We start from the raw sequence: 18,647 nt of genomic DNA, 5'->3' as shown, positions 1-18,647 counted from the left end.
GTGCTTTAAAGGCTCCCAAAGAGATCATGCTCCCCCTATATATAACCTTTCAAGCAGAGCAACAGGCATATAGTCCAAAAACCACAGTTCACAAGAGGCTGAAATATACATAAGGGTTACAACACATTCCTGCCAGCAAGGAGGTATCATTTCAAAGTCCATTCTGTAACATGTGCCTTAGCTGTGGAAGGAAGCAAGGAAGCTGGGAAAGAAGAGGCAAATGCTGTCAGGCAATCCAGCCTACTCCTGCTCCATTGAAACATGAAGCTGTGGAACCCAGTCCCCTTCTAACATTTCAATACTGTTGGTGCATCCCCTTAACTTCTTTATGGCTGTCCATGGTGAATGATTTTTTTCCCCGTAAGGATTGCATTTTGTGGCTTTAGTTGAGTGACAATTCCAGAAAGGGATTCTGTGATAGGATGGGCAGCATCTTCCTTGATAGGGAAGAAAGGGCATTTTCTTAGCCCTGTCAGAATTCTTACCTTGTGTAGCAAGGTCTTGATAGAGGTCGTAATTATTGATGCAGTCGTCTCTTTCATAGCAATGAGAAAACTTTTGGTTTCAGCTAGTATTTTGCCATCATGTAGCTAATATAAAAAGAGACAATTGGCACACATAAAGATAAATTCCAAGCCTTGTCATTTACAGAATGCTAGGAGATACTGTATTTTCATATTTAATTATGGTCTTAAACAGATCTCTTCTAGTTTAAAAATAATAATAATAATTTCCCTACCGCTTTGAAAAGAGGAGCTTTACTTGCACATTCTACTTGTACACTGTACAATCTAACCAATGATAACACAATGTGAGAGAGTATAACTGATTATTAATGTTCATTTTACTCTTGGTCTCTCTCTGTACCCTAGAAGTTTAGTTTAGTTTGTGAAGAGAAATGGGAGACCATGAGAAAGAGAAGAAACTACCAAATCCTTTCATAAAATGAGTGAACATCTGATCAGGTGGTTGTAATTATAATGAGGTCATGGAGGTAGCCTATCTCTAACCCATCAAATACACAACTCTAAGCCATTTAAAGAGTGAAAACTTCTCAGACTTACTCTCAGCAAAATTCAGCATATAGTCATTGTCATACCTTCTCACTCAGGGATAAATCCATGTTGTTTGAGACACCATGCTGAAGACAGGATCCAAATGAACAGACCATTAGCCGCAGAGCTAACTCATACTGACTGCACTCCATGAGGTTTTGTAGCACTGCACAGATGGGAGTTCTAGCTGGCAGCAGAAGGTTCTGTCCTATAATATATTTCAGAAACAAACTCAGAAAACAATTAGAACCTTTGTAATTAAGCATATTGTTCTTGAATGTTATCTGAATGAGCATATTGGTCTGAATTATCAGAATGCTTTTCCCTTCACGTTTCAGTTTAAAAAAAAAAAGAAAAAGCTCGTAGTAGTAGAATTTCTGTACTGAGGTATATGCTTGGGCAATGTACCCAAAATTACAGGAGTGAATAGCAGTAATTACTGTCTAGATGGGGGACTTCTGTGATGGACCAAACTGCATCCCAACCATGTGGCTTTAAGTGGAACACCCAGATGCCTATTTAAAAACTATGAATTAGTCTTGCATAGGTATAATTTAAACCTGACATTTTTTTTGGTAGTCTTGTTTATACTTTTGAAGCAGTGAACCTGCCATTGTGATACCTCTAATAAATGTGCAGTTTGCCAGGCTGGTAGAGTCCAAAGGATACAGCTTGTTTTCTGAAAGACAGACAAATAAAAATTCACAGTGTGCTGAGATCTCAGCAACACTATAAAGCCTCAAAGTAACTTAAAATTACTGTACTTCAGCAGCAGGTCACAAAACAGAAATTCAAAAGAATAGAAGACATGAATTCTAAGAGCCAGGACTGCTGTATTTTTATATATATATATATATATATATATATATATATATATATATATATATATATATATTTTTTAACTGTGCTGCATATTTATATTCTATATTCCACCCTCCCCCCCCCCCTTTCAAATGAATACTGCTTCCAGGAGCTTGTCTGAGATTTGAGGTGTTTACTTTTCCTCAGACACAGGTGTCAAATTGTCCTAGATAAAGAAATCAATATGAAATACAGATAGTATACTGAGTGTTCAGGAAAGTAAGTTTACCAGAGATAGGTAGAAGAGAAGAAATAGTTTCATATATGACTGGAAGAATGATCTGTGGATCAAGAACTATCCCATCTTCATTAAAGAAATCATTGTAAGTCCACTCTTCATAAGGATCTTTATCTCCACCAAAACATGTTGTCTAAATAGAAAGAACAGTTAACAAGTATGTCTACTAACAAACTATGTATATAGAAGGTTATACTTTTCAAGTAAAGAAATAGTAAGTGATCCTTTATTTGTAAATGGCTTGTATCTCACTACTTTTTATTAAATGCCCAATAGTATTAAATACATTTCCCCACTTAAACAACACTTTTCTCTTTCATGTTCTGTGTGTATGTAGTTGTATGGCCAAAACTCAATCTTAATTTATTGGAGGCTTTCGTAAAACTTCTTAGCCAAATACTATAAGCAAATGTTTTTCAAATATGTTTTCTTTTAGAAACATAATCTTCAGTGCATAAGTATGCTTGCCTTGTCACTTTAATTTATTCTACTCAAACTGTAAGAGTCCATTCATTGCAAGCAGCTCAAAGCGTTACTTGATCTGAGCAAAAAACAAAGATAGTATTCAAGAATTCGATCCATCTTGTAACTCTTACAAAACAGTTGGGAATGCCCTCACATAAAACACACCTAGTAAAAAAAAAAGTAAAAAAAATTGTCCCATCTCCCTCGTTGTGTTCTAATATTCTCCTTTAAAAAAAAAAAAAGTGTTTTTTTTTTAAGTCAGCTTTCTGTGCTTTCTGGCAGTGTTGTCAGCAGTCATTCAATAAAGGCCCTGCTATTTTCAGTGACATTAGTTAAGATTTATTACACTAAAATGAAAGCTGAGAATTGCTACTTGTGCTTCTTGTATTTGTGCCGCTGCTGCATTGCCTTCACTTTACACTGAAATACACCCATGTTCAGGGAGATTTTGATCTGTAGAGCTATGGGCTTCTTTGACCTTGTTTTGTTTATTAAACAAACTGATTCAGTATTGCTGGAGGAATGGGAAATATATATACAGTGAACTATACAGGATATTACACATATTCAAAAAGATATTTGAGTTAGTAGAAATTACCTTTGCTGTAAAACCGTAGTTTTCTATTTGGCACTGTCTGTAAATGTCCTTGGCAGCTAAAGTGTATTTACATAGTTCCAGAGAATCTAGTAGCAAATCTATGAAAAGAGCGTTAAGATAATATGAATGGATGGCTCACATTCCTTATTAAAAGGTGAATATTGTTTTGAAGAATCCATTGTTACAGAAGCATACATAGAAATTCACTTTTGGTTTTGCACTAATAATATTAAGTAAATGATAAAGAATAATTACCTGGACTACATATTGTAGCTGCCTGACAAGCCATTTCATAGATCACTGCAGGAAGGTTCATGTCTTCAGGAGTGATCACTGAAATATCACCCCCCAAAATATGACAAAGCCTTTGACAAGCTGAGAACAGTAGCTTCCCTGTTTCTTTATTACAGTGATTCTTATAGAAGTACCTATTCAAAAAATGAATTTAAAATATGTGTGTGAATATATATAAATGATAATAAGACATGTATTTAACATTTTCATCTTATCTCTCTGTGGGGAGGTAGTAGTAAGTTTAAACTATCTGACAACCTAACCATGAGGAAGAGACCAGATAGAAACCATGGAGTGGTACGCATGGTCAGCATACAACAGCTTTCTTCTATCTGCGTAAGCTGAGCAGCTCTTATAATAGTTACTTAATATTCTGCCTTGCTTATCTTTTACCAAATAAGCTGCAGGAAACTGCAAAAATCAAAATCCCTCATCTTTTTCTCTACACATCTGCCTCCTTTTGCAAAATATCAGAAAAGTGCATTAAAAGAGTTAAACTCTTGAAAATCTCTACAGTTTTACCTGCATATCTTTATAGCATCTTCAACATTTCCAGCATCTAACGCTCTCAAGGCCAATGTTCTTCCTAGCTCTTGCTCTGATCTTTGCAGAAGAAAAGCCATTCTGTACAACCTTGACTCAGTAGAACAGCTCTTTAATTTACCATCTGTTGTTTTACAGTTTCTTGTTTGCTCTTTTCTAGACTTTGATGGACATTTGTCAGTTTCATAGGCACTTATGTGTTTCTCAAGAAGTGCAGACATCAGAGTAGGATTCCCAAAGTCTTCAACTGAAAGAAAGATATTAAAGTCTTCCTGCAACAAACATAAGATGGTTATTTGTATTCATGTAGCTTCCTTTAGAATTAGCATTCTAGATAAGCCATAGAATCATTTTGATGGCTACTGAAAATATATAGGCCTTATGGATAAAAAAAACCACCCAACCCATGCTGATGAATTATGAATATAATTAATTTTCAATATCATAAGAACCAATGCAATAACTGTAGTAAATGTAAAGTAGTTTCAAACCACAGAGATATCTACCTGTAGGGTAGCAAGTGTTTCAAATGTTTTTAGGTTTGCTTCGCATTCATCCTTCTTCAGAGGATTGTCTGTTGGAGGGGAAAAAGCTAATTACTTTCTGATTCCATTTACAAACCACATGTAAGATGTTATAACTTAGAACTCACCTTTTTGAATTTTGTACAGGAATTTGAGGATCTCTAGGAGTGTTTTTGTCATGAACTTTTGTGTTTTTTGCTGCAGAGAAGGGAGAGGTTAACAATTGGTTTGATCAGACTACTGCCAGTGTAAGATAGAGTACAGCCTAAGGTTCACTGAAATACTATGCAGTGCTCTACAAGTGTCTTAATCAACAGTTTAAAGCTTTAAAAAAACTATTGGTAAGAAGTAAGAGAATAGAATTCTACTGTAACTATGTTATGTGTTCTTTATGGAAGTAACAAATATTTCATGGCTGTATGTATGTATTCTACTCAGTCTTTCAGTTCTTACACATGTTTTCAAAAATCCTGCCTCTCCCCCCATGTTCTTCTCTCTCCTTAGCAGAACAACTCCCGAAAACAACTGTAAACAATAATTCTTTACTGTGGGTGCAAGGCAGTGATGTGTTCGTTCAGCAGTGAAGCTCTGAATGACTTTGGTGGCAAAGCCACACCAACAACTTTTAAATAGATACTTTTCCAAGCAATTACAGGGAAAAAATAGGAAAACACATAGGACTAGAGGTGTAACATGAAAGCATGATTTATAAATAATCCAGTTAGCTAAGATAACGTGTGGAAATGACTTTAACGTTTTGATTCTGTGCACTATACAGTTATAAACTCCATTTAAGACTTAAGATGTTACCTAGTAAAACCTCCTGCTCAGAGAAAGACCAGTTCAATATCCTTTCTTCTTTGAAGACAGCAGATAATAACATATAAAATAATGCACACAATTTACAGCATTTAATGACTTAGTACCTCTTCAGAATTATCTGCTTTCCTCTGCAGTACCAGTGTTCCCCATACAGTCAATCTCTCTGCAACTTTCTCTGCTTCAGCAATAGTCAGAGATTTTAACAAACTGAGAGACTCTTCTCCCTGGAGAGGAAAAAAAAAAAAAAAAAAAGAAAAAAAGAACATAAATAATTAAGATAGAAGTTCATTTATTTATAGGAAAGCTATGCGCTTCCTTACTTTGTTCTGCTGATGAACTTCAAACTTCTTCATAAAATACATTTACTTTAATGATTTCACCCTGAGTGCTTTCAGTTTTGAGGCTTTCAGTAAAGTGTATGTTTATTTCCTAAGGGCTCTAATGAGAAAATTAAAACACAGTTTTGTTCATTGGCAATTTAAAGTAATTTAAAGGGTATTGTATCAAAAATCGCAGAAAAAAGAAACCTAGATTTTGGTGGTAAGTATGTGACTTGCCCCAAATCAACTCCGGCAATGAGTTGTGAATATATGTAGACTTAAATTCCATGCCTGTTCCATATGGGGCATTATTTTTTGTACTTTTTTGCAATGAAGGATGGCTTGTGATGACACTGGTCTCATTTTGAGTGTTAAGTATAGGCAGTTATGTGTACAATTAATAAAACTGTATTAAAATACCAGTATGTAAACTGTGTATCAGGTTTCAGCAAGCAGGGCAACTGTTGCTGTTTTGAAAATAGTCCACAGTGTCTAAATACCCATATCAACTGACATAAGTACTTCAGTACCCTTTCTTTGTCAATCAGGTCTATCATCCTCAGAATGTAGACTTCTATGGTGGGTAACATATATGCTTCTACCATTTTCAAAGCATCCTTCAAGGAAGTAGGAGTGTCTTGTTTAAGAATGTACTTCACTAGCCTCTGTGAGGGGGGAAAAAACAGATATGGAAGTTAGTTTATTCATTTATCAGATAATAAGGGAAGTAACTTATAAACTTCTGCATTGTAATTGTACAGCTCACACCAAGCAAGTTATCCACAAGTTTAGAAGCTCTATCTGTAGATAAAACTTCACTAAACATAACTAGGAGAAAATTAGGCTTGGGGAAGAAACTGTAGTTGATGGGGATGTACGAATAAAAAACAAATTGCAAGTAAGTTATGAAAACTGAACAGGACAAAAAAAAGGGATAACAAATGGGAGCTATGCATGGCCATGCTGCTTTGCAAGATCTGGCTTTTAAAAGTTGCATGTGTTTTTTTAATCAGGTAAATTTAGTATTTTTTGTTTGTTTAACAGAACTTAAGTGCTGATTATTTACCATTATCATCTGCTTGTCCTTCAAGAGATTAGTGTCTCTTATCCCATAGGCCCGCAAAAGCTTCTTCATTTCCATCAGTTGGTAACTTTCCTGCAATAACTTTACTCTGTGGACAAATTAGACGACTGTTAATTTATTTGTTACACATGTATCTGATGTACAGAGGTGATCAAATCACATAGCTATTATTTAAAAAAGATGAAAAATTCTAACTGAAAAGTAAACTTAAAGCTGAAGTATATTCTATAGGATATTGTCTTACTTGACATGATTCATTTCCAAATGCTGTTTTACCAGCTGTTCTACTGCTCCACTCCACGGCACCACAGCACCATGCATTATCTGCAGAACTGCATCAAATTTCAGCTAGAATAAGAACATGAGAAGCTTACTCATCAAAATAAGTTAAAAGATATTCTTTGAAGTATTGTTCACCCGTGATTCTCCAGGCAAGCGCTTCTTTGCCCAACCCCTACTGTGTAACAAGCAATCATTATCATGATGTATCAAACTAGATTAAAAAGTAGTAGAAGTAATTTATGACACCACAGAGCTTCATCTTCCAACATGCTAAAGTTGGCGAGTTCTGTATGTGATGATATCAAAACCACATTTAGATTCTCAAGTGAAGAATATCAGGATAAAAGGACAGCATGATATTTTTTCTTCTTGTCACTTATATAAACACGTACTCATGTACTGACATGAAAATTAGGTGTTCCATTCTGAATAGAGCTATTTTATTAAACATACTTACATCTGTACTGGAGATGCAACCAATGACAGCTATTGCCTTTGCCTCCCATGCAGTTTCAAATACAGAAGCAGACCGTGTACGGCAACGTTCTAGCAAATCCTGCATATTTCAGTAAAAATTAATAGGATATTTTCATTGAAAAGGTAGGAATACTTTTATATTATAATATATTCTAAAATACTACAAACAACAGAATGCTTTTGAACATTAAGTTCTTTCAAAAAAAGACAGATTTTCCCTTACTGTTTATTGCTGAAATAGTAACTTTCAGTAAGTTTGTTGTTGACAACAGTAAACAAACCTGAAAACTAATGCTAAAATCCACGTGTAAATAAAATGATTACCAGATTTGTTTACAGCTTACTCAAGTTTAAATAGGTTTATTCAAAATGAAGAAAAGGTGTACCTGTATATACTGTAAAAGAAGCTCATCCTTTTGGAGATTATGTTCACAGAGGTAAGGTTTTATAAACTTATCCAGGATAGATGGGACAAGCTCTGGTGCCAAAATTTTATCAAACATACGAAACACGATAGTAGTTGCGTTCTCCTGGGCAGCAAAGTAGAACAGTGCAGTTTTAGAACATCACAAACTTTAGTCCATGATCCTTCATGTATCTAATGACTAATTCAACATCCAGCGCCCACTGAATGTAATTAAGGTGCTGGTTCATCATTCCTTTACACCAAATGAAAGCGAACACCCAGTGTCTCTCTTTTACAAAGTCATTGTTCAGCTGTACAGCCTCTCTTACCTGTATTACAGTGCAAATCATGGGGTTTAAGTCATGCTTTTTAATAGTAGGTATCTTGTCACATTATGTATCTATACCCCTTATTGAAACAAAAGTTTATAATATATACAGTGTATCAAATAGTATCAGCAGCTTATGAACCCAAGTGCAACTTATCGACTCAAAATTTAAGGATTCCTCTTCAGTCTTGCTTCCAATTGCACGCTACAACTTTTTTCCGTTCCCCAGAACAGTCCACCATTCTTGAAATGATTGCAGAATTACCTTCTCAAAATCACAGAGTGCCAGCCTGCAGTTGTATTTTCTGTAGAGATCTATCAGTTCTTGTAAATCATTTACCAGTTTCTTCAATCTATGTACTTCTTCACAGTCACTACATTTCTGAAACAGTATTTAGAAATGAAAAATTAGAAGACTTGCTACAATCTTCAATTTTTGATGCCTTGTAATCTACATGCTGAACCTTCACACAGCATACAACAAATCAAACCAAGTAGATGTTAATTTCCCTAGTTTCCATTATGTGCTTCAAATCTGAGATTCAAAGATTAAGACAGCAGATCTAAATACAGAATGTCTGTTCTCAGTTTCCAAACTGCGCATCTGGTTAGCTTTAAGCTTAATCTTTCTTTACTATCATAGTTCCACCACTGCAGTTACTAGTATACTCCGGATATACAACACATTCAACTTCTATTTTTGCACATTCAGTATTCATATCCTTACAGCTAGCTGATTTTTATTACTCATTTTCTCCATGCCAGAGCATGGAGAAATATGTTTAATGAACTGCAATCTGTTTCCAAAGATTTTGACGGAAATCAGATATATTTGTTATGAACTTCAAGTAGAAATCTTTAGTGAAATGTGTTTCATAGTACAGAAACTTGTGTGTATTACAGAACACTCAAGATTATAATTTGTATCTAGACTATTAATTCATGTGTTAAAGGGTATAAATGTTGAACTAATGTTTTTTATCCAGTCTTTAAACCCAAGATAACTGGAAATTAAGTTCCTTCTTTTTAGAGGAGTAATTCATTTTCCATCTAAAGCAGTAATGAACCAATAACAGCTTGTTCCTACACTAGCAAAGAGCATATGTTCTAAAGTCTGAGAATAGCAAATCTTTTTAGTTCCCATGTTTCTTACCAAAGGAGTCCACTGGTCAAAACTTGTCAGTTGCATTTCATCTTGATTTTTACTTGTAAAGAAAATCTGTGCCATTTGGAGTCCATTCTCTGGCCAATTTGCCTGTCCAGAAAAAAACTGATGTCAGGAAACCATGCTGTATGTATAGGAATACAAGACAAAGAAAGTTTCTACACCACGACTTACCTTATCAGTTAATTCAAGGTTGCGAGCGCTTTGTTCTAGCCATTTGGCTAATATTTTCTGCAACAGAAACAGATATCAGGAGAGTTATGCTGCCTATCAAAGTGAAATTTGCTATCAGAAATTATTTCCAAGGGAAATAATTTAAAATATAAGTTGTAGGGAAAGGAATTCATTTAAAAATAGAGTAGAAAAAGGTTCTGAAATATAGGTCTGACTATAAAAATATCTTAGCTTCAGAAAGTTACGTCTTACACTTATTGAATCAGTTTTACCTGTCCATTTGGCACAACTCTTCTTAAGAAGGGAATCACAACATTCTTCAGCCACAAGCACAGTTCCTTCAGAGGAACAGTGACATGGATGGCATTAAGCAAACTCTCCAGCATTTTCTCATCAAAGGTGTTTTCGAAATCTGCCTAAAGTTTTAGAACAGAACAATTACAAGTTTATGGATTATATACTTATCAGATATATCGTAATATTACTTCGCTAATAGGAAGATGCAATAGAGTTCACAGATACAAAGAGAAAAATCTAAGCAGACATAGTTATGAATTAAAAAATAAAATAGTAATGACAAAAACAAGGCTACTGTTTAAAAGACCTAATTGAAGCAATTTCTTTTTTGCAAGTTATGGTGGGTGTACCATATCCCTTTATTTCTGGGTTTGCTTTATAATTCTGCCTTAGGAAAACTGACCTAGAAATATTCATTCCTACATCAGAGATTCCAGTTTATTCTTAAATCAATAGGAAGTTCCATCTTTCAAGGAATTAGATAGAAATTGAAATGTTGTGACAATAGATATGATTCTGCTTTTGATTCTTTGAGCTGTTTTGTAACAGCATTAGCCTGATTTTTGTTTAACAAGGCTGGAAAATTTAAGAGACTTAACATCCTCCATAAGAATAAAAGATATACTTATGCTGTTTTACCTGATGCCTAAGCCAGAGGTACTGTGCACAAGATAAATTTCCTTCTTCTAGCTGACAAAGGATATTCTTTAAAATGTCTTCATTATTCAAGAATTCTGTCCAAGCAATACCACTAGAAACATGAGAGAAAAAAGAAACACTGTTATTACATCCAAACCCTGGAGGTGTTCAAAGCCAGTTTGGATGGGGTTCTGGGCAACCTGGCATAATAGGTAGCAACCCTGTCCAGGATGAGGGGACTGGAGTCAGATGGGACTTAAGATTCCTCCCAGCTCAAGCCTTTCTGTTTATTATATGGCAATATGAAAGGAGGTGTAGAGAAGGATCTTAAACCTTTTCAAGCTTGTACTATATGCTGTAGAACACAATTGGAGCATTAGATTGTGTGTGCATATATAATGTCACACATCTACAGTCAAAAAATATTTTAAAAAAAAACCAAAACCTATACAAGATATTATCTATTGCACACAATAAGTATTTTCAGTATTTAGGATGACTCAACCTCTCTGTTATTCCTTCTCTGCAGTGAAAAACCAGAAGTCCAAATTAAAAGTAAAATAAATTTAATTTAAATGGCAGATATTAAACCATTTTAATTAAACTATTTTTAAATCTTAAGAAATGAACAAACAAACCTGAACTTCTCTAGTCCAAAAGCTCCATAGAAAGTTGTAAGCCTTGCCTGAGCTCTCAATACCTAAATGCAGATAAGAGATTTAGGGTTGAAATTTGGCTTACTAAACAATATTACCTGTGTAACATACATGTTTGTTTAATAAAGAATTACTCAGAAATTTCAGTTCTAGGAGTAGTTTACATTAACTCTCTTTGAAGGTGTATGAATGCTGTGCCGTATGAAACACGTCTAATTAAGAAGTAAAACAAATGCTACAAATACCTAATTAAGAAGTAAAACAAGCACTTAAGCATACTGTTCCTTTCAATTTCTATAGCAATCAAAAATGAATCTTAATTCAAGACTGAAGGAGTTACTTAACTCTGAAAATTGTCAATATCATGATCTCTTTTAATATTTTAAAATGTAATTGCACTTAGACTTTAAACACTTAACCTTTTATTATATAAAATTGTACATCATAATTGTTAACTGTATGATAGCATAAGGCCAAAGTTTGTCCTCACCTCAGTTAGGGATACTAGAGCCCCATCAGATGCTGGAACAATGGTTCTATCATCTTTCTTCAAGATCTGAAACAAACACATGAAACAGTGATATGTTTTTAGATTTTAGTCCAGGAATTCGTATGTAAAAGGAACTTACAAAGGCTACTCAAAACTAGACCCCTGTCTCTGGTCTAAAAATAAAACTGTAACTCCCTTTTAGCCCTTAAGGAATAGCAAGAACAAAGTTGCAACAAGTCTTGATTTCTGACAATTTTTCACAATGCAACTTTTTGAATAACTGGTTTGAAGGTGCTTTCTCTCTCAAGTTGTACAGAAGTATGTAACGCAAATGGGTAACAGTACGCCATCTGATCTAAACAGCAAAAAAGAAATCCAACCTTACCCTGACTTTAGCATAGTTCAACATTTCTTGAGCAGTTTCATATAGTGGCCATGGAGCATTTATGCAGTAATCCACAACAAACCAGTTATCCTGTTTAAGGAAACAAGTGGAATTAATTCCAAGCTCCTTTATAATTTGAATTATTCTATTAGAGAAAGGGCAGAAAAGGGGGAGGAGAAAAAGAAGGACCTGAATTTTGTGTAGATTTTCTTTGGCTTCATTCGTATAATCCAGCAAGACTTCTTGACTATAACTTCCAATGGAGGCTGAAGCTAGATTTTCCAGAATAGCATTTGCTTTTACTTTGTATACAAGCTGTTTAAAAACAAAACAAAAAACTAAAAGACTCAGTTTTAAAATTTTTATGTACTTCAGCTTTAAGCATACTTAATTATGCTAATTAATTTTCAAATGTCTTTACTAAGAAGGGTCAACTTACCTCAACATCAAGTCCAAATTGTATAGCAAAACTCTCCGCCTCAGTGAATTTGTGTTTGTGAAGTAAGCGACTTAGTCTAGGGGTGAGATAAAGTGAAGTTGTACTACTGTAATATTAAAAACTCACACCACAGGTAACAGAAATCAAGCTTCCAGGGAAAGCGTACCTATTTTCTGGCAAGGCTTCAGTTAAACTTCTCATCACAACAACAGAAATGGGATCTTCTGTGGACCTAAAGGTGAAAGATAACTGCGTGAGTTTATCAATTCTAAAATAACTATATGTTGAAGTAATCTGTGCTTTAAGGTAGCAGTGACCCATATGCAAAATGTTATCTTACATCTGATGACTTTCATGAATTCCTTCCAAGAAGTATATCGTATCCTGCAGCATATAATAACAGAAATCATTAGGTGGTGGAGTAAATCAGTCATAAGATAACAAAACTGTAATGCATTAGGTGTTTCTTGATATGGAAACAAATTATTGTTTTTCTCTTGGACAAGCCCCTTTTCCTTATGCTTATCATGTTATATCTTGGATGGTTTCCACCATCTAAAATTTCTGAGGCTATTAAGAGGACACATCATGCTGAAACCACCCTGCTGTCCCTGTACAGTTGCCATCAATACACCCTCCACACAAGTGAATCATCCTAGAATTACTCTGTGCTCTTTCATTTTGTTTAAGCCATAGGCATGTCACACTGTAACCACATTACAAACTATGTGAAGAAGGCATCTGTGCTATGTTCCACAAATGTCAAGGTATATATTACATTTCTGACCTTGACTGTTGCATATTTTCTGTTGTGCTTCACACAAGACATGCAATTTCATCAGCTTTTCATTTTATTGCATATTGTTTTCTTCTTGCATAATTTCTCCTTCAGCCTTTCTAACATTCCTAATTCACAAAATACTTTTTTTTTTTTATTTTTGTTAAAATCCTTACAAGGAAGCAGTTTAAACAGAAATGAAGTAGATCTCTCATCTAAGTTTAAGAAAATCCCAGATAAATTCAGTGCTTTTTTCTTTGCTAAGAGAATTCTAGACTTCATACAGCATTTAGTTGTGTAACAGCAGCAAGAAAATTTGGCACTAGTATTAAATATTGCAATAGACTGGAACATAGCATACTGAACAGTTTAGTTCTGTTATCTTTTTCTCACCCTTTAGGGATATCATTTTTCTTTGTATGGTTCCTGCAAAAAGTGGTTCTAATCTATAAGAATAACATAGTACCCTCCTTAACAATTAAATCCATTAAAACAATTATATTTATTTGAAGAACAACAAGAAATCTAAGCATACCGTGCTAATCCCACTTAGGACGAGTGAAGAAACGACAGATACTTCCAAAGAATAGAGCTGCTGCATAGTAGGTAGTGCAAAAACCATTAAACTTCTCATCTATTAAAAAAAGAAAAGAAAGAAGCAAATCAGATATAAGTGATTTGGATATGCTGGTGAGATTGATGTTTACAGAATCATTTCTGGGTTCTTATATAATTAAAACCCTGAACCAACTACTGAAAATGAAAAATCAAACAGCAGGTCAACATGGTAAGATATCAATGTGCTTTTCTGCTTAACAACTGAAGAACAGAATACAGATAAGGAAACAGACCTGTTTGCTAGTGGGGGTTGTCATGACTATGAGCTTAACATCTGCAAGCCCTTGCCTGTAGATAGAAGAAAGAAGGGAGAATATCAGTCTTTTGCCTTCTCCATTTTACTATTTATCTGTCCCAAATACAGACAAAGTTCAAACTAAAATTCAGACTTGTAAGCAACACTATACAGCTTATCTCACCTTATTCTAGATGAGCATTTCTAAAATAATACACATTACGTACATGCTCACTTAGCAGTAAAAATAGATAAACCAAGAAAAAATGGTTTCCTTGTCTCCAGTGCAATGCCTAGAAAGCCGAAGAAGATTTTGACAAAGATTTCTAAAAGTTAATTACTATAGAAAATCGAGTATTAGTAGTGCACCTCCCGTAGGAATACACAACTTTTTACTTTTCAGAACTGATCGTATGTTATTTTTACTTACCGCATGGCTGAAGAAGAATCAGACTCTGTGGTTAGAAGAAATTCTTCAATATGTACTAAAGGCCAATCCCAAATTAAAGTAAGGGAATAAACATCCCATATGCTTAAGATATTCTGGGAAAAAAGTAAAAAATAATCAGATATGGGTTTACTCTCTCTCTTCATTGAGGGTACTTTTGGTCTTCATTGAGCAGAGTATTAAAGCTTAAGTAATGACAAAAAAAACCCTCAAACAATAAGATCAAGATCCTCAAAATAAGCATCTTTATTTAATACAAAAGTATTCTAAAAGTTATTTTGAAAAGCTCTTTCAAGAGCATTGGAAAATGAAGACTAATCCAAACTGTTTCACGTACCTCTGTATCTAAAACAAACAGCAGATTGTCAAGAACTTGAAGTTTCACTGCATCTAAAAGAAATAATGCATAATCATAACAATTCATTATTTTTCTTGAAAAGTGCATTTGAAGCAAAAACAATTTCCATGCACAGCCAAGCACTGAAAGCAGATATTTATCTTCACAGACCTGAGAAGTTCCATTAGCATTTCTACTAAAACCAGCAAGGTATCTGAATATGTTTTGTTTTCTGCAGCTATACATGAATTCCACGCTTGTCTGTAAAAACAACAACAAAAAAGTCTTTACCTTTGATCAGACTTGAATCAGCAAAGCTTCGAACAGACACCACGTTGTTGGTAGTGTCTACCTCCCAGCTGGAGAGTACATGATCTCCTTTACCCTATCAATAAAAGCAAAGTGATGTTGGACTTAGGGGGTTACATGTTATACGTGTTACAGATTTACCTCTTCAATTGTGCTTTAACTTATAAAACACTTGAAAAATTGCAAGACTAACTTAAACTTTATTTTCAGTTAATATTGATGTTCAGAAAAATACTCTTTAATTCAGCCTCTGCCCCTTTTCAATAATGTTCTTTATTATAGTAATAGTCTCAGCCCACATTTTAAAACATCCACTTTTCATTCCTTCAGAACGTAAAATTTATATTAAATGTATTCTGAACATACTGAGGTGTGTTGCATTGATGTAACTGGGTATCAGACAAAGTTAATGAACTCTAGAAACTTATTTATAGTCCAAAATAACATTTCAAAATTGACCATTTAGAAAAAATGTTATTAATTCCGATACTCGATTCTAAAGTGCTCTGTGTGACTGTATACTACTATTTTGCAGCCTTTCTTGAGTGCTGGAAGATTCTTCCGAGCTTTGGATTTCAAAGCCCTAAAGCAAGACTGCAAATAGTCTAACCCTGTACAAGTTAGGAACCACAGTGATTTACTAAGGTCGTGTTTTCCCTCATACCAGGGAGAGTTTTGAAATAACAGTAGTTTCCTTACGGAAAAAGTTTGCAAAACTGATAACTTTTAAATTTACAATGAAGGAAATGCAAGAAAATAATTCTTTTTAAAGCAGCTAGACATAAACTTTATTGTAGATCAACAAATGCTATCATTGATCCCATAACAACTGTTACAAACGTATTATTACTACTTACCCCAATTATCATGTGGAGTTTATTTGCCAAATTACTTATCACAAAATTCTGACAGCCAAGGCTGTGATATTCCTCTGTGGCAATGAAAGCTGTCTTTATCTGTCCTTGCAACTATTGGGGCAGAGAATGAAGGGAAAGCAAACAACAGAGAAGAAAAGTTACCTATAAAAGCAGCAGATACATTCTGATCTTCTCACCTCCCCATGAACATTAATTACATTTTCTTTTTTTATGAATTGTAATAGTAAACTTGTTAGTTTCCAATGAAACACACAAAATAAAGTCTTGTTACAAACTCTGCACTTTAACACAGATATTAGAAGTCACGTTTCTTACCTTTGTTGCTGCAGCCATATCCATCTTGTCAATTGCTATGTTAAAATATCATAAAAAAAACATAACCATGTTAAATAAGCTTTTTAAAAATAAAATTTGAAAAAGCCACTGAACATCATATAGGATGGTATAATCCTAGCCTGACTCATCTGAAAGGAAGATGAGTCACTAACCTTGATAAGTTATATTTCTATCGACCACGATGCGTAAGTTCCAGAAAATCCTAATTGTGCTTACAAAGCTTTAAAAATTAAACTTGTTATCAGTATTCTTCAGTGCAGTTCAAACTGATATTAGGATATGAAATTCTGCTTCCATAATGTTCATTACTTTTCTCTATAGCAGTAAATAGCGTGAACGCTAGCTGAAGAAATTACTGTGTGAATTTAACAATACTTTTTTAATGAACTTAGCTATATACGAGTTTCTCTTTAAAACCAAACTAAGGCTACATAAGCAATCCCAGATCAACATCGTAACAAATAGAAAAGTGCATGTAAGAGATCTTTAATACCGCTCTACCTGTTCAAGCTGAAATCCCAGTTGGTTTGGATTATCTTACCTTCTTGTGTTTTAGAAAGTGGGAGATGCATAATGCAAAAGAAACCCTTGCTCGTGAGAATGAACATATGATAAACACCTAAAAAAGCAACAAAGAAAACAACAAACTAACAACAAAATACTACACAAACATTCTGAACTGTAGTATTGCATACATGTAAAGTCACTACTTGCTTCAAAATAGGAAACTGCATTAACTGATAAAAATTCTGACCAGCTAAATGGATTATTTTGAAAAAAATTCTGTCTCCTTCACCAAAGAGAGATAGTATACGAGTTTTTAGGGTTCTATTTATATGTATGGTTTTTGTTGTTAAAATACTTACCTATAAGTGCTGTATCTTTTTCGATGAAGAGATTTAAGTAGGTCTTTTCACTTGAAGAGCTTTCAACCAAAATCTAGGATGGAATCAATGAATCAAGATTTTGTGTGTTTCATTTGAAAAAAAAAAAAAAAAAAAAAAGAAGTCTTCATTTGAAATACTGTTCACCAGTTTAAATTTTAATCTTTTTTCTTTCATGAAGAACTCATGGTTTATACGTAACATTCATTGTTCTATATCTGTACACAACATACTATAAGTAATTTATATATTCCTTGTGTATAACTTGTTATCTATAGCAACAAAAATGTCTCTTTATTCTAATTGTTTGTTCAGACTAAGAGTTGTTCAAAACACAAGAATATTTCTATATATATATATATATATATATATATATATGAAAAATAAATAAAAACAATAACAAAACAAAAAACCAACAAGAAACCCTGAGAACAAAAGATTTGGTACAAAGTCAGGATAGAACAGTTACTGTACCTTAGTCAGCAAGGTTTGTTTTGATGGAATATGAATGAGATGGATATTGCCACTTCTCTCACCAACCACAAGGAACTGTTTTTCTTGACACATGCCAACCACATCCACATTAGTATCTGAAAAGTTCCATGCCATGTCAATTATTAAGATATTTGCATTAGCAGACGTGCATATTTGAAACACAGAAAGTGGGCAATACAGCCTTCCAGGTTTCTACAAAGGTATTTGCTTGGGTAAAACTAAGTACATGAAAGAGCACAGAATGAGTGGCTTTGCTCTCTACTACTCCCGCTGCAGTGAAAAGTTAATTGGAATACCTGTCAAGCTGTACAGGAATATTTGGTTAATGACATACCGAATCCCATTTTGTTATTTGTTGTAACTTACAGGGCAGATAGATATACAAGCTTGATTGTAAAGTAGCGAACTTACCAAACTGGATGTGGAGCTGCAAAGCCTGTCCCGTGCTGTCAAGAAGTACCACCGATCTGTCAACAACTATAATGCTGCCATCCCTTGAGCTGCACGCGTACAGCTGAGGATTAACTGAGACCTAGGAATAGAAAGACTATTACACATAATAACAGAAACACTTCATATACGACAGTTTTCCTCACATACATGAGGAAACAGAACACAGCTCTGAGGAGTTCTACCTTTTCTGAGGACGTTATTTGAAGCAGTGAATCCACTTGGTATAAAGCACTGCCGCATTCCAGGCCCAAGCCCACAGCCAGCTGCTCTGTTCTCGTGTCATCGTTCACCAGAACCTCGATATCATTCCACATCCTTCCCTATGACAATCACC

At 34.4% G+C, this 18,647-nt stretch overlaps 1 protein-coding gene across 6 annotated transcripts in view; it reads right to left on the bottom strand.

Moving 5' to 3' along the window:
- KNTC1 (kinetochore associated 1) overlaps positions 1–18,647 on the bottom strand; it is a 32,249-nt gene that overhangs the window by 13,229 nt on the left and 373 nt on the right. For 4 of the 6 annotated variants that reach the window (XR_014949069.1, XM_085555618.1, XM_015877836.3 and 1 more), the window contains exons 2-40: positions 18,496–18,633; positions 18,272–18,392; positions 17,840–17,955; positions 17,348–17,420; positions 17,023–17,100; positions 16,461–16,495; positions 16,125–16,235; positions 15,250–15,343; positions 14,959–15,011; positions 14,604–14,716; positions 14,172–14,226; positions 13,856–13,954; positions 12,883–12,926; positions 12,709–12,774; positions 12,543–12,618; positions 12,293–12,418; positions 12,104–12,193; positions 11,719–11,784; positions 11,211–11,272; positions 10,573–10,684; positions 9,909–10,052; positions 9,637–9,693; positions 9,451–9,552; positions 8,563–8,679; positions 7,950–8,093; positions 7,544–7,642; positions 7,049–7,152; positions 6,787–6,892; positions 6,251–6,385; positions 5,505–5,624; positions 4,707–4,776; positions 4,561–4,628; positions 4,034–4,326; positions 3,473–3,645; positions 3,218–3,315; positions 2,146–2,287; positions 1,678–1,734; positions 1,100–1,263; positions 486–590 (exon numbers count right to left, since the gene is read on the bottom strand). Coding sequence is in view for 5 of the 6 variants with exons in the window: in XM_085555618.1 (XP_085411744.1) it covers positions 486–590; positions 1,100–1,263; positions 1,678–1,734; positions 2,146–2,287; positions 3,218–3,315; positions 3,473–3,645; positions 4,034–4,326; positions 4,561–4,628; positions 4,707–4,776; positions 5,505–5,624; positions 6,251–6,385; positions 6,787–6,892; positions 7,049–7,152; positions 7,544–7,642; positions 7,950–8,093; positions 8,563–8,679; positions 9,451–9,552; positions 9,637–9,693; positions 9,909–10,052; positions 10,573–10,684; positions 11,211–11,272; positions 11,719–11,784; positions 12,104–12,193; positions 12,293–12,418; positions 12,543–12,618; positions 12,709–12,774; positions 12,883–12,926; positions 13,856–13,954; positions 14,172–14,226; positions 14,604–14,716; positions 14,959–15,011; positions 15,250–15,343; positions 16,125–16,235; positions 16,461–16,495; positions 17,023–17,100; positions 17,348–17,420; positions 17,840–17,955; positions 18,272–18,392; positions 18,496–18,633 (4,026 nt within the window). In the remaining variant the exon portion in view is untranslated. Of the gene's footprint in view, positions 1–485; positions 591–1,099; positions 1,264–1,677; positions 1,735–2,145; positions 2,288–3,217; positions 3,316–3,472; positions 3,646–4,033; positions 4,327–4,560; positions 4,629–4,706; positions 4,777–5,504; positions 5,625–6,250; positions 6,386–6,786; positions 6,893–7,048; positions 7,153–7,543; positions 7,643–7,949; positions 8,094–8,562; positions 8,680–9,450; positions 9,553–9,636; positions 9,694–9,908; positions 10,053–10,572; positions 10,685–11,210; positions 11,273–11,718; positions 11,785–12,103; positions 12,194–12,292; positions 12,419–12,542; positions 12,619–12,708; positions 12,775–12,882; positions 12,927–13,855; positions 13,955–14,171; positions 14,227–14,603; positions 14,717–14,958; positions 15,012–15,249; positions 15,344–16,124; positions 16,236–16,460; positions 16,496–17,022; positions 17,101–17,347; positions 17,421–17,839; positions 17,956–18,271; positions 18,393–18,495; positions 18,634–18,647 lie in introns of those variants that run through there. The other 2 variants (XM_085555621.1, XM_085555622.1) reach the window with 2 other exon arrangements.

Source organism: Coturnix japonica, chromosome 9 (genome assembly GCF_054131305.1).
Source record: "Coturnix japonica strain WE chromosome 9, WE-NBRP24, whole genome shotgun sequence".
Classification (NCBI taxonomy): Eukaryota; Metazoa; Chordata; class Aves; order Galliformes; family Phasianidae; genus Coturnix; species Coturnix japonica.
This window is presented reverse-complemented; position numbering and strand designations above follow the sequence as displayed.